General features: G+C 39.9%; 1 protein-coding gene across 12 annotated transcripts in view; it reads right to left on the bottom strand.

Moving 5' to 3' along the window:
- ABLIM1 (actin binding LIM protein 1) overlaps positions 1–13879 on the bottom strand; it is a 98921-nt gene that overhangs the window by 7163 nt on the left and 77879 nt on the right. For 2 of the 12 annotated variants that reach the window (XM_031061190.1, XM_031061199.1), the window contains 10 exons: positions 13572–13676; positions 11225–11272; positions 8698–8844; positions 6915–7006; positions 6675–6771; positions 5294–5355; positions 4927–4987; positions 4225–4232; positions 2891–2965; positions 124–204 (listed from right to left, as the gene is read on the bottom strand). In XM_031061190.1, the coding sequence (XP_030917050.1) occupies positions 124–204; positions 2891–2965; positions 4225–4232; positions 4927–4987; positions 5294–5355; positions 6675–6771; positions 6915–7006; positions 8698–8844; positions 11225–11272; positions 13572–13676 (776 nt within the window). The remainder of the gene's footprint in view (positions 1–123; positions 205–2890; positions 2966–4224; positions 4233–4926; positions 4988–5293; positions 5356–6674; positions 6772–6914; positions 7007–8697; positions 8845–11224; positions 11273–13571; positions 13677–13879) is intronic. The other 10 variants (XM_031061193.1, XM_031061206.1, XM_031061221.1 and 7 more) reach the window with 5 other exon arrangements.

Genomic DNA, 13879 nt, shown 5'->3' with positions numbered 1-13879 from the left:
TTTCCCTGCTCAGTGCTGAGAAATCTTCCCACATTTCTCAGGACCCACATTTCAGTGTTTCAGCTTTCACAAACAACAAACAACTTTAGCAGGAAAGAGCATTTAGGAACTTGCTTCTCTTACCTCCAGCCTGGTTCTGTCTACATCTTTTAGTATTTTATTTCGCCCTCTGTTGGTCACCATGAGTATTTCATATGGAAAAATCTGTTAACAACGTATAAAAAGGGGGAAAAAGAGATATTTATATTTATAGTCTAAAGCAGACAGAACAAAATGTGTGTCATTTTCATAAACACACAAATACTTGTTTTCTTTTGCAAATCAAATATCAGTTTGGTGGTTTTTTTGGTTTGGTTTTTTTTTCCCCTGAAGTTGTACGGAAAACAAGCTGATCTGAACAGATCCAGAACTTGTTTAGCATTGAACTACCTCATATTGTAAAGTCACAACTTTTATGCTGCATATAATACATCAGCTGGCTTTGGTCAGGCAGAGTCCTTTCTAGGCAATGTATTTCCTCATCCATCAATGTATAAATTTATTAAAGTAATTGCATTTGTCACTCATTGGTCTAACTAATGGTTGCCAGAGTGTGGACAGCCCCAAGGACTGACAGTGAGTGGGCTTTAAAAACATGGAAGTACATAAAAACAGCAGCATCTCTGAATGAGCAAAATATTAATTAGTGGGGGCCACTGCATTCAGTAGAATTTATCACGATTTTCATTTTGGATAGTTAAAGAATTCAAACAACTAACGGAAACAGTGCTGCTTGGAAAGGATTTCAGAGAATACTAAAAATCAGTTTCTGGAATCATCGCTGGCAAATAAAACGGGGTTCTAATTTTTTTTTTCCCTTGAATAGACACTTCCATGCCTGGAATGACTTAGGAGAGCTCATGCTCTGTCTGCCAGAGCATCTCTAGAGCCCCTCCCACTGCACGTCTCTGTAGCAAAGCAGCAGCCCCAGACCCCTCATCCAACCCCTACTCGAGTCAATGAAGGTTTTCTGGAAACTTCAGTGGCAACTGGCTCAGCCTCTACTGTCATTTATGGGTCTTAGTTGCCCACTGGGAACAGGAGTGAGACCACCAACACTCTCCTGGAGAGAGCTGAGCTATTATTAAATGCTATTAATTCCCTTATTTCAACATCAGAAGAAGTTTGACTTAATCAACTCTTGTGCAGTACTCAGCAATTAAGTTCATTCCATTTTTAACAATTATCCCAATGAACTTTTCAAAAACATAACAAATAACATTCAGGCATCAATGAACACACCACTGATTTTATTGTAAGTAATAATAATTTAAATAACGTGTGCTTACATACCAATTGTGAGATATGATTCTTATGAGATTCTGACATTGTCACAATTGTACAATTAGGTCTATACTTGGAGTTACATTTTTTATGTTTGGTACTGGAAATGGCTACTAGAAACAGCATAATAGGAAACTAAAATGTAACTTTTCATATTTAAACAGGCAGAGTTTAAGTCAAGATCTACGGTCATAAATACATTTTATGTTTAAATATTCACAACAAGGCATGTCTCAGTCTGGGCTGGCAAGATGCACAAATTCTGTCCTTTCTGGAGAACCATTTGGTAATATCTGGTTATTCTTAGGATTATTAATCTTTACTTTTCATATGTTTCATGCTGACTCTGAATTGGCTTATTTTATTTTAGCAGGTGTAAGTTAGTGTTGGACAATTGACACGAATAAAACCAGTGCCAATTCACACATCCTGAGGGTTGGGCATCACCTTTATAAATAGCAACAGAAAGTGATCTATTATCTCAGGAAACTTCCCATAATTTTAAAAATTAAAATAACCATTAATAAATAATAATTAAATTTTGTCATTAATAATACTGACAGAATTTGTCACCCAAAATGGCTTTCCAAATCACTGGGTACATCAACAGCAGTGGTGACTGTAAGAATTTCTATTGCACTGAAAGAGAAATTATTTGGAATAAAAAGCAGTATCTTAGGAGTCCCCACAGTCTTATTTATATAATATATAAAACCACTTGTAACTGCACAGTGCACTGGGGTCTCAGCTTATACAGCCAGGGTTATTGCCTTGTACAGCTTGCCTGGAGGTGACTCGGAAGCACAAGAAGTAATCTGGTTTGCAAAGTGAGCTCCTCACTTAACTGCAGAAATTCTGGTCCTTGTAACTTTGGCAAAATCATGATTTTATGGAAGGTTCACCAGCAATAAAGTTGTAATATTTAAAACACAGCCCTGGTTGAATTCCCTTGATATATTGTATTCATTTTTTACTCAGGTATCTCTAGACATAGCTATAAAAGCATTTTAATTTGTGTCTTAAATTGTAATTAGCAGACACTGTCTCTTTTTCCAATAAATCTCCAGAAGAGTTTCTCATACAGGGAATTCAACACTATGGACAGGTCTCAGGTTAGCAGTGCTGAGAGCTGAGGAGCAGATCCAGACAGACATGTAGGTATCCTACTTCCAGTCAAAGATTTCCCATAATCTTTGGAATTGAAACAGCCTCAACAATGTGTTGTGAGCCACAATATTCTGCAGCACTTTTCAAACTGGACAGATCTGAGTTTGGCCTGGTGCTTTGGCTGGCAGAGAACCAGCTGTGGAGCACCTTCCACATCTGTCACTGTGTCCCTAGAAAAGCTTCCTTGCCCCAGAGATCACACCTGGGCTGCCCTCAGCCTGCCTGAGCACTAACCCTGCAGAACACAGTCCAGAACAAAGGGAGAGGTTTGGCACATAAGGAGCAGGGACTGAGGTGAGGTAAAAGAAAACAAGGGAACTAAGACATTTCCCATATTTTATCTGCATTTCACAGTAAAACCTTCAAGTCTTGAAGGAAAGTGAGTAACATCTGCACTTGCCTTTGGCTCCAACATGTTAGGCATAGATACTCCTCTGTCCATTCTCATTCCAGGGACATGACCATCCGGGAGGGACTGCATCGGATACAGGCACACAGCAGACACAGAGGTTACACACACAGAGGGTAAAGGCACTCAAGTTGTGGTGAAGACAAAGGTGAATTTGCCCTGAGACTTCCCTCAAGTCTTAATTCTTGGTCTTATTATTTCAATCACGGCCATGGCTGCTGTTCACTACTCCTGTGAGGCAGGCAGAGGGATCCTTCAGTCCCCTCAGCCACCACAGCTCCTGTCCCTGCTCAGGCTGGTGACAGCCCCCCCTGAGCTGACCTGCACCACCTTCCAGGGGACCTGGGCACCCCAAGAGAGTGGTGGTCCCTCTCCCACCCCAGTGACTAGGTGGAGTTCTTTTCTAGTTCTTCCCTAGCATCAATTCAGATCCCACCCAACTGCACAGAAAGCACTCTTACTCCTCTGGGCTCTCCTACTTGTAATTTACTGTATCAGCTGAGGGATTTCTTTGTTGTCTCTACAATGGGTAATTTTTACTATGAACACAAACAGGGATGGGGTAAAAAGGTGCTGTTTTGACACAGGTACTAAATCTAAGGAAATAACATTTGGGGCACAATACATGGACAGCTCTGCTCCCCTCCCATAATCTTATTCTCTTTCCAATCATCATGATTTTGATATGCCATTAACAAAATTATCCAAGTAATTAAACAATTTCTTAAATTGCCATTTCATACTGTGATTGTGCTGAGGCACAAGGCAGAGTTAAACCATTCTGACAAAAGCCTTGCAGGCAGTAATTGAAGTAAAAAGGTTTCTATTTGCAAGCACACTTCTTTCTGGTTCATCTGGGATGGCAGCACTGTAGAAAACTACTGATCAGCCATCTTGTCTGGAGAGCAAATCCCAGGGTAAAATTGAGGAGTTCAAAGCTCCTGGTATGAGAGAAAATTCCCTCTGGAAGAGACTTTCTATGTGTCTCTGGGGTCAGTACTAGAGAGGCTGGAAATAAATCCACCCTCACATGTCCAGAGAAGGCTATTACAGATAACTCATACAGGAACAGAGTGGATTTTACAGAGCAAGTCACAGAACAAGTGTGAGCTGTCTCAGCTCAGCTCTGGGGAGGTGACAAGGAGGAATCCGAGGCTGTGCCTGTTTTTTGTTGATAAGGATCTACATTGGTGATTATGCTTAAACATGCAGGAAAATCAAAGCTATTGTCTTAAGAAACCCTTCCCTGTAGCAGAAATTCAGAGTTGAACAAGGAGCTGCTTTAGGTTCTGCTGTCAGTTGATTGATGAAAACCCGTACTCTACCTGGAAATCTGAAAAGCAAGAGAGAAATCTCATCAGCTTTAGACTGTAGAACTACAGGAATCAGTCACAATCTACCAGAGAATCCTTCTTTCTTTTCTGTTATATCTGATTTTTCCAAAATCCCATCTGATTCTCTAAAGCCAGCAACTTTCTAATTTTGGACTTAGTTTGTAGAGTCGAACACTCCAAGTATTGCAGTTCTTTTCATTAACTCTCCCAAGTTTTGTAACTTTATAAATAATATTGTCAATTTTTATTTGGCACTGACTGGTACCACATCCAGCTCGAAGTCATTATGAAGATCATGAGCAGCAAGGGGGATTAGAAGGCATTTCTTCACTGTGGCACATTGTTCCAGACCGCACAGTTGATGGTAATTTTCAGAGAAAATAACCGCAAAACTCACAGAATTCAGTTCATATTCCTGATAATGCACACGTTATTTGCTTTCTATTTGATCCAATGCTAAAGTATGAACAAGGATCAGTTCCACATAACAGATTTAGCAAAATAAACTCAACACTTTTAACAGGTATTTGAAGCGCTTTGAGTTAATTGAGTTTGCCAGAGAAAATTAAAAAGTACTAAGCAAATACAAAGTAATCACATCCACAGCCTTCATATAAAACAGCAGAAATGATCAAACATCATCACGTTTTTACATTTATTACTAACAGACTGTAAAAGGCTCCCCATCCTTACCTCTAACAGCACCACTCACATCCCCATAACTGTTGTACTGACCAAAGTCCGTAGAGACCGGCTGTAACAGCAAGAGAGGGACAGAACATAAATTCACACTTCAAGACTTTACAAGAAGGTTGGTACATGGGGACAAAGAAATTGCTTTAATTTTTTTATTTCCCCCACAATTTTACAACATTTCTTCCTTTGCTTTCTTGCCTTTTTAAAAAAGTAGTTTGTGGGAGGGGAAAATGGGTTTGGTCTGACTTCAGGTGATTTTATAAGACACATTTATCAAACTGAAAATCCAATACAATTGATATGGAAATAAATACCATGGATAATTAAAGCCACCTTTCACTTCTCAAAATCACCATCCTCTTACCCTGTGAAGTCCATTTTTTCCATACCCAGGGAGAGAAGAGGTTTTGGAGGCTGAAGCATGTGCTGTTGAATGAGGAAGGGAAAATATTTTACTGGAAAAATCCCATGGAAACTAAAAACGAGAGCATTTGAAGAATCAATAAAAAACTAGAGCACTTGAGGAATCACCTAGTACAAAATACACAGTTAAAAGAGCCAAGCATACACACAACTGAGACACACTGACTTTAAGAAACTCAGTCCCAAACTCAACACAAACCTCCACACATTCTGTAAGTTACAAACAATTTTATCATGCCATGGTGGCAGGCTTTTAATAAGGGACACTGATTTTTTCAGGCTCAAAATCAAGGTGGTTGCCCCTGGATTGAAAATAATGCTCATGGATCATCCATGGCATCTGCTTTGGCACCACCCCGATTCCAAAAGGGAATTGATGATGGCACTGATTATCCCTGCAAAGAGGGATGGACACATCTCAAATAAAGGAATTCTCCAACCTGTGCTAAGATTAATAAAAAATTCATAAGCTCTGAGTTGAGCAGGTAGACTCTGGCCCCATAAAAATTAAAGATAGTGAGTGAGAGCCACAGGAATCCTCTCCAAGGCCATCAAGGCAACACACTTATAAAACAGGGAACACAAGGAAATCTTAGTTTGCTTGGCAACTGCTCCAGTGGATGACTCCAGAGAGACTCATCTTGTCTCTTCTTGGCTCAAAGTATTACAATGTCTTTCGTGTTACAATGGCTGGTGAATAAAGAGAGTGAAATAAAACCCCCAAACCCTTCTCTGGAGATGTGAGAAGGCCACAGCCATACATCAAAATGTGCAACAAGGCAAAGAATCTAAGCTAGTTTTTGTGCTTTTGCTTTGGAACAAAATACACCCAATTAAAATGTCAGCCCAGGTCAACTGGCTGTGTTTGGAATATGCAGCCCCACTGGTCAATAATGCTGAATATCTTTCCCTGGGAGAAGAGACTAAACAGAGATAGGAACCACCACTGTAAGCAAAATGTGTTGCTGTAATTTAATAACCCAGCCTATTAGTGCATGTCATGGTCATAGTCACTGAACATTTCACCCCACCCCATATCTATATTAAAGCAGCTCTCTCCTCAAAATAGCCTGAAAATCCTCAGACTCATATTTCTTCTACTTAAAAAAAAAAAACAACCATGACATTTCTCCCCTCACAAAACCAGGTGATGAATCAGGCCACTCTTTCAGGGCAGATCACCACATAAACAGGTATCAAGCAGCTTTCCCAGCTGTCTCTCTTCTGGGACAATACTTGGTATGTGTATTCTGCTTGGTGTGTGCATTCTGTGGTGTTTATACCCGTTGTTCATGATTAGCTTTATTGCCTCCATGAATTACCTGGAGAATCGTAACGACTGGCAGAAAGGGCTGACCTACCACGACTCTCCTTTTCCATCTCTTCTTTCAATATTAACTGCCCCAGACCAGAGTTGAGCTACAAATGGCAATTAAAAAAAAAAACAAAACACATCAATAAAATAAAGCTGACCAAGACAGTGGCAGGATTTGCTTACAGAAAGCAAAGGGGCACTTTTTGGATGGTGTTCAGAAACAGCATGAGGACAAGCTTATAACCACCTTCATGAGCTGCTCCTCCTGCAGCTGCCGGCGTCTCTGCAGCTCCTCATCATCTTCCTCCCTTCCACTTGATCTGCGTCTCATGTCAGATCCTGCTTCCACAAAATCAGAGCACAGAGAGAGCTTTGTGCATCAGTTCAACTATAGCTCCAAGATTTCAATGCTAGTTCACAGAACTGGTCAGTTTGATTTGCTGAATAAATAAAGCAGCATTTCCTCGCAAAGTCAAAAGACTTCTTCAAAATTCCTTTTTAATAAAACTCACTTGGCTAGCCTGCCCTGTGGTTATCAGGCTTGTTAAAAACTAAACAAGAACTTAAACTACACACAAGTTCCAAACCAAGCAATAGTCCTGGATACAAAAGTCATGACTGACCCTAATAGAGAAAGGAGCTCACGTTGCTGGTTCTGAAAACATGGCTTTAATAACACCAGCTACTGGATCACAGCTGAAAACCTAAAGTCTGATTTACATTTACTCTTTTATCTAGACTCAGAAAAGCAAATCTGAATTAACATTTCAAATGGAAAATTAAACTACATTAGTCTCCTAAATGAACACTCGTATTTGAAATAAACAAGGCATTGGTTTTAGCCTAAAATGAAGTAAATTAATTTGATCCACTGGATAAAGCTAAAATAAATTAAGGCACAGGTGTTCTACATTTTAGTTCCTTAGTTTTTATTGAATATTTTTTTATTTTCTTGAATATTCTTAAGAAATAATCCAATCTGGATGCCAGGACAATCCCATGAATACACAGGATGTGCTATTGCTGCATGCATTTAGACAGCAGTTCTATTTTTTTCTGCACAGGGCTTTATCTGATACAGTTATTTACCAACCCTGTGCTAGACAAACTCAGTGTTTAAAGTATGTAAACATTTCAGGTATGTAGATGACAGAGCTTCAAGTATGTTGATGTTATTCCTGTGACTCAGGGGCTCTACATGTTTGTCAAGGTGCAATCCCAACTAAAGGACTTTTTCAAAAAGCTGCTGCTGTATGTGCAGCCCCTTCAGTTGGTCTCTGAGCTCTCTCACCCTGTGTCTCCTCTCCCAAAACTCCTGTGAAGATCCCACTGTTATGAAAGCCATACATTCCCTCACAGAGACCTGAACCAAGCAACACCTCAGTGCTTCAGACATAACTTCTGGAATGAACCTAGGCTAGATTGCTTATTTTATGCTACAAGGGTCAATAAAAATAGAGGGAAAAAAATACAAAGAAAAGAATTTAAATTGATGATGCATATGGATTAAAGAAAAGAAAATAAGATATATGTAGTGCTACAACACAAAAGAAAAATACAAAGTCTGTAGAAACAGTAACTCTGAAAATCAGGAATTATTTAGTCTGTTAATTGTTCCAATTCAGTTGTTGTTTCTTGCCATGAAATTAGTCTTGTGGTTGGAAACAATCATGTTCTCTGTGGAATTTCTGCTATTAGCTTAGGGCTAAAAGATTAAATAGAATAGCTTGGAGAAGTCAGGATTGTGTGACACACCACACTTATTAAGTTACTGCACTAGAGTTCAAAAAATTTGCTTATGGGTTAATATCATTGTGATCAATCTCAAAGTCCTTTAGCAAAGCCTCTTCTACTCAGTGCAATTCAACAGTTTTAGACGCAGACACTCAGTGGTCTCACCAGAACTACGCTTTGTGGTGAGCATCAGGTGGACACCACCTTTCCTATGCCTTTTTGCAGCTGCACTGTCTGTGTGCCCGGGTCAGCAGTACCTTTGGAGCTGCAGAGATGAATGGTTTGTGTTTCCATACCTATGGCAGCCAGGGAGGGAGGGCCTGGCCAGTGGTCAGTCTCAATCTTTGGTATCTCGTTGGGTGCTGGTGCATGAGCTGCTGGGAACTTGGAGGACTTGATGATATCCTCGGAGGACTTGCTCTGTGCTGCCAAGGCAGCTGCATCTAGATGGCAATCAGGGAACTTAGCTATGTAATCATCTGGAGCAGCACAAAGTCAGCCTTATTTTGGCAAAATGTTATACTTTACAACAAGTTAGTTTTCAAAAGCAAACATTCTCATGTTTTGCTTTTCCAACTGCAGTTTGAAGCAAAGCAATGCCTTTTTCTTGCCAATAGATTGGAATCAAACCTTCCTCTCCTCCCACATCCCCACCCCAAAGATAACCCCAAATCAGCCTTGGATTTTACTAGGGTCTCACAGTGTAAGAATGATTATGCAAGAGTGAGAAAATGCAGCCTAGCAGTATTTGCCAATATCTCCTAAGAACAGCTGATTATTTATGAAGATGAACTCAGATTTATGTACTATTAAGTTTTCCCTCTAAGGGAAGCAAACAAATAGATCAGAGTAACAGCACAAATCCTAACATTACTGATGTTAATTATTTCATCTGTGAAAATCTGCAAAACAAAGAAGAAAAGAAACCTTGAACAAATATATTTAACTAGGGGATTTTTTTGTGCTGCATGCCCTTGCTTAGAGCATGCATTAGTAGTAAAAGCAGATATGAACTTATTAATAAATACTAAACTCCATTAAGATCAACTTGGCAGGGCAAGGCACTTGCAAAGCAATGAACCTCACCAACAAAACAGCTTGGTAGTAGGCTTTCCACTTTAATTCCATTTTAAGCCAAAGCCTTGTAAAAGCACGTGAGGATGTGCATTATGGCTTTCTCTTCTTGACATTAAAAACAAACAAAAAATCTAATAGGATTCAGTGTACATTAAACCAAACCTTAACTAACTCTGAGCTGGAAAATGTTAGCTCAAATCACCTTTGCTTATATGAGGCTATCGTATCAGAAGCAACGGCTCCAGAATTTTCTCTCCTTTTCTTATTTTTTTTTTAACAGAAATATATTTTTTAACAAAGTGATGCACTGTGTTGCTCCTCCAACATGTTCCAGGTAGTTAAGCAACATCAGTGTTAGATATCACTGGGAATTCTGAGCAGCTGATGATTGGAAAATTCTAAGCATAACTGCAGGCATGGAGGGAGCTGGTCAGAGTTTACAAAAGCATGACTTCAAACAGTACTTACGTATTAGAATTGGTGATGTCAGTGGTTAAACATTCACATGTTAATGGGAGGTGAGGAGATACATTAAAACCATAAAAACAAACAGAAACAATGTTAAGACTTTTTTTTCAAAAAAAGCATATGGTTTGAAACTTAAAAAAGAAAGAGGGGAAGATCCTGATGTGATAGCAGAGCAGTGTAATCTGCAGTGCTCACTCCTGACTACAGAATGGACTTGTGGGCTTTCCTGCTCACCCCAGCTCACTGGCTCTCAGGCAGCTGTTCATCTAAGCCCTGCAGTGCTGCTGATTTGCTACATAACCCTAAATACATTTCACTGGATAAAACATCTGCAAAGGGATGAAAATTCAGAGTCTACAAATAGTGGAGTCATCTGTCTTTCACTGAGGTAAATAAAAACCAACTCCTATGCACAGCTGTCTGTTCTCAGCAGGAGGGAAGAGTGAACACACTCCTTCATGATGATTCCTTTATAATATTCCTTATAAGAGTGAAAACACTCCTTTACGATGATTCCTTTATAATGTTCCTTATAAGAGCGAACACACTCCTTTATGATGCAGCCTTCCCCTGTGGGACTAAAGACAGGCAAGGCTGTGGGCTTCTGCCATCATTGTCATTTCAGACTTGCTATGACAACACCAACACCAAAAAGCTCAGAGTGCTAACACTGCCGTCCAACTCAGAACCCAAACACCTGGAAAAACAAGTACAGCAAACTACCTGAGCTGCATCACATGGCTGAGTCAAATTAGCTCTGTCAGTGATAAGTCACCTATAATATCTTCACTAATTAAAGATTCTTATTTAAAGCCACATTAAAGGTACATTTGGAATTCCGGTCTGATTATAACATCTCCATCTTTGCTGCTGAAATAAATTATTGTACTGTATCTGTTTAAAATAGGGATATTTTGTAAAGTCACTGTCAGAGATCAGTCTGCTGTTAACTCATTTTAACATGACCAGTACCTGTACTCTTAAAATAAAGCTAAAAGAAGAGAAACACTGGAAGGTATCATAATGCAAACAGCAAAATCTCAGCTAATAGCAATTTTGCCGTTAATATCCACACGGCAATATTAACCATATATTCCAAATGAAAACACAGGCTTTAAAACATAATCACTTTCCAGGACATGCAATTACAGGCACTTCAAGCTTGGACTACTAAATTTTTATGCTTGCAAAGCAAAAACTGAATGCTTTTCACTAATTGCACACTTTTAAATTCAGTTGACACTCCCGTTTTGAAATAAAAAGGGAAAGGTCATTTACCGTGTTGTTTGTAGATGGGCGGTTTCCTGTAGATGTTGACACCTTGATCTGTGACATTAAGAAACAGAAAAAAGGGAATGTGAAAACTACTTCAGTTGTACATAAAGATAGCTCAACAACTAAAGCAATAGATAGACCAAATCAAGGATGTAGCACAAGAAAAAGCCAGGAAACTATTTCTAGTATTGTACAAAACCAGATTACTTAAAGAAAAGAAAACATAGGAAGAAGTGAAAAGTCAAAGACATGTGGTATGAAGTCCTTTGGAGCTGATTCTGTAACATGTGGATGCGTCAACTCATGAACCATCAATTTTAAAGTGGTACAAAAGAGAAGAAATGCAAGCAGGCAAGACATTTCAATGGTGAAGATACAAGCCATTTGGGGAAAACTACCCCAAATAACTTCTGTGGAAAATTGTGCTTCAGTCAGAACAGCTCAATTTTCTTTCCAACTGACTGGCTGGATTGAACAGAGAATGCAGTGAGCCTACAATTAATTTCAAAATCCAGAGAACAAAATAGCCACCTAGGACACTGCTTTGAACAGGCAACAACAGCCACACTTCAGTGAGTCAAAGGAATTCTTTATGCAGTCTTCACGGATATGCTACTAATTCTCAAACCATAAGGATAGATTTTCTTTCTTTTTTCTCTGTTTTTCTTTACACAGGGCCCACCATATTGCATATTACCTATATAAATCAGAAGAAAAACACTTCCCAGAACTCTAAAGCAGTAAAATCTACAGCATGTCTAAATGATACCATATTTTTCCAAATAATAATCTAAGACAGGAACAATTTTGTTCTAAACTACCTTCCCACCCCAGCCAACATTTCATGTATTCAGCACAGCTACAAATACAAAAGCTAATCCAAAATCAGCACTACAGTGCAAAAATGTGCCAAAATCTTATTGGAAGAGCAAATTGAACTACAGGGATCTAGAAAATTAACGTCAGAAACCCATTTTGCTACTTTATGTTGCCTGAGAAAAGTTTTCAGCTACATTAGAGTGAAAGATGAAAAGGAATTTCAGAAACACATGTGCTGTAACACAGATCCAATTAAAGTGTTATAGGAGACAACTTTGCCTTTGGTGTTAAGGAAAGTTAAACTTAAAAATCTATTGAAACAGAGGCAAATCTTACTCCGCAGAACCCTACATCCTTAAACAAACAGGCAAACTCATTGCACAGAAAGGCTGTGGTACTTCATTCCTGTGCGGGATCTGTTCTGGCCACTTGAGCAGCAAACAGGTAGGAACATTTCAAGGGCAGTCATGCAGTCCTTCTGCGCACATGGACCCCAGAGAGCTGCAGGGAGCATGGGAGCACAGCTCCTTCCGTGGCTGCACGGCCCCAGCTCGAGGAGAGCACCCACACCATGCTCCAGGTCATTTCTCACAGCTATTCATGCAATTAGGCTTGAGTTTAGTGAGGCACCGAGAGCCAGGTGAGCTTAAGCAGTTAAAAGAGCCGACCTCAGCCAAGCCAGGTCACCCTGACTGAAAGGGAGGTGCACAAACTGTTTATCTGCTAGATTTGAAGAGAGGAGGAAGGGCAGTAACTTCTGACAGTGAGGAGAAACACCAGGCTGAAGGGAATCTGAAAATAACTGGATAGTACAAGGCTTTCAGCTAGCACTGAAGCAGCCAGATGCATGTCTAAACCCTAGGGACACACATCTCATCCCATCAAAATCCAAGACATATGGTCTTCTCAGATGCTGGAACAACTGTGAAGCTCACTTCAAAACAGAGACTGCTCTCTGTAGAAAGGACATCCTAAGGCACACATATCCTTGTGGACCTGCAGGACTCTCTGAGGACACCAAGCCATTGCACAGAACAAGAAAACAGCCTCACCTGATTTAAAAAGAAAGGGACACTAAACTAGAATTGCTGTGTTCAAGACTGAAACAAGCCACAACAATCTGAACGAACAAATATGTGTAATGGCTCACTGGCCACCTCTTTTCTGCATGTGACTCAAAACCAACTCCTCTAAAATTAGAGCTATGCTGGTGTTCAGCTGGTGCAACTGGGAGAAAAACCAAGCCCTATATAGTTCATATATAGCTCACAGGCCATCAAACAACCCTGAAAAATGAAGCATTCTAAGAGTGAAACACCTGACCAAGAGAATAGGTAAAAATCAAAAAATCTCAATAAAGCCCTACGTTCCTTAAGGCACTACTCCTCTCAGCAAGCCCAGAAGCAGTTCCAAACGCTGAGGGTGCAACCCATGGTAAACGGTGTGAAAGGATGGAGACAAGACAGGAGTTACAAAGGCTACATTCTACACTGTGACAGGACAGCGAGACACACAGAGTGCCAGCTCCTACCTGGAACATGGAAATGTTTAGGGGCCTGAGCGTAAGTTGGAGTGAGAGGGCGACTGTCAGGCCGATAGGGGACAGGGGAGTTCCGACCGCTGGACGGCTCATTGCCTCCAATGAAAGAATGGAGAAAACAAAATGAGAAGAGGGAGAGCAATAATAAAAAAAAAATTAAAAAAATAAAAAAAAAGCAAGCCCAATCAAACCCAAACAAAACCGGTGGAATCAAAACCTCCAGGGAGAAAAGAAGTTGAACCAAAAGTATAAATACAAACAATAAGGAGAGCTGGTAGTAGCCCTGGTGACTTCCCCCC

This window comes from Geospiza fortis, unplaced genomic scaffold (genome assembly GCF_000277835.1).
Source record: "Geospiza fortis unplaced genomic scaffold, GeoFor_1.0 scaffold130, whole genome shotgun sequence".
NCBI lineage: Eukaryota > Metazoa > Chordata > Aves > Passeriformes > Thraupidae > Geospiza > Geospiza fortis.
The sequence above is the reverse complement of the archived record's forward strand: the minus strand, read 5'-3'. Positions and strand labels throughout refer to the sequence as shown.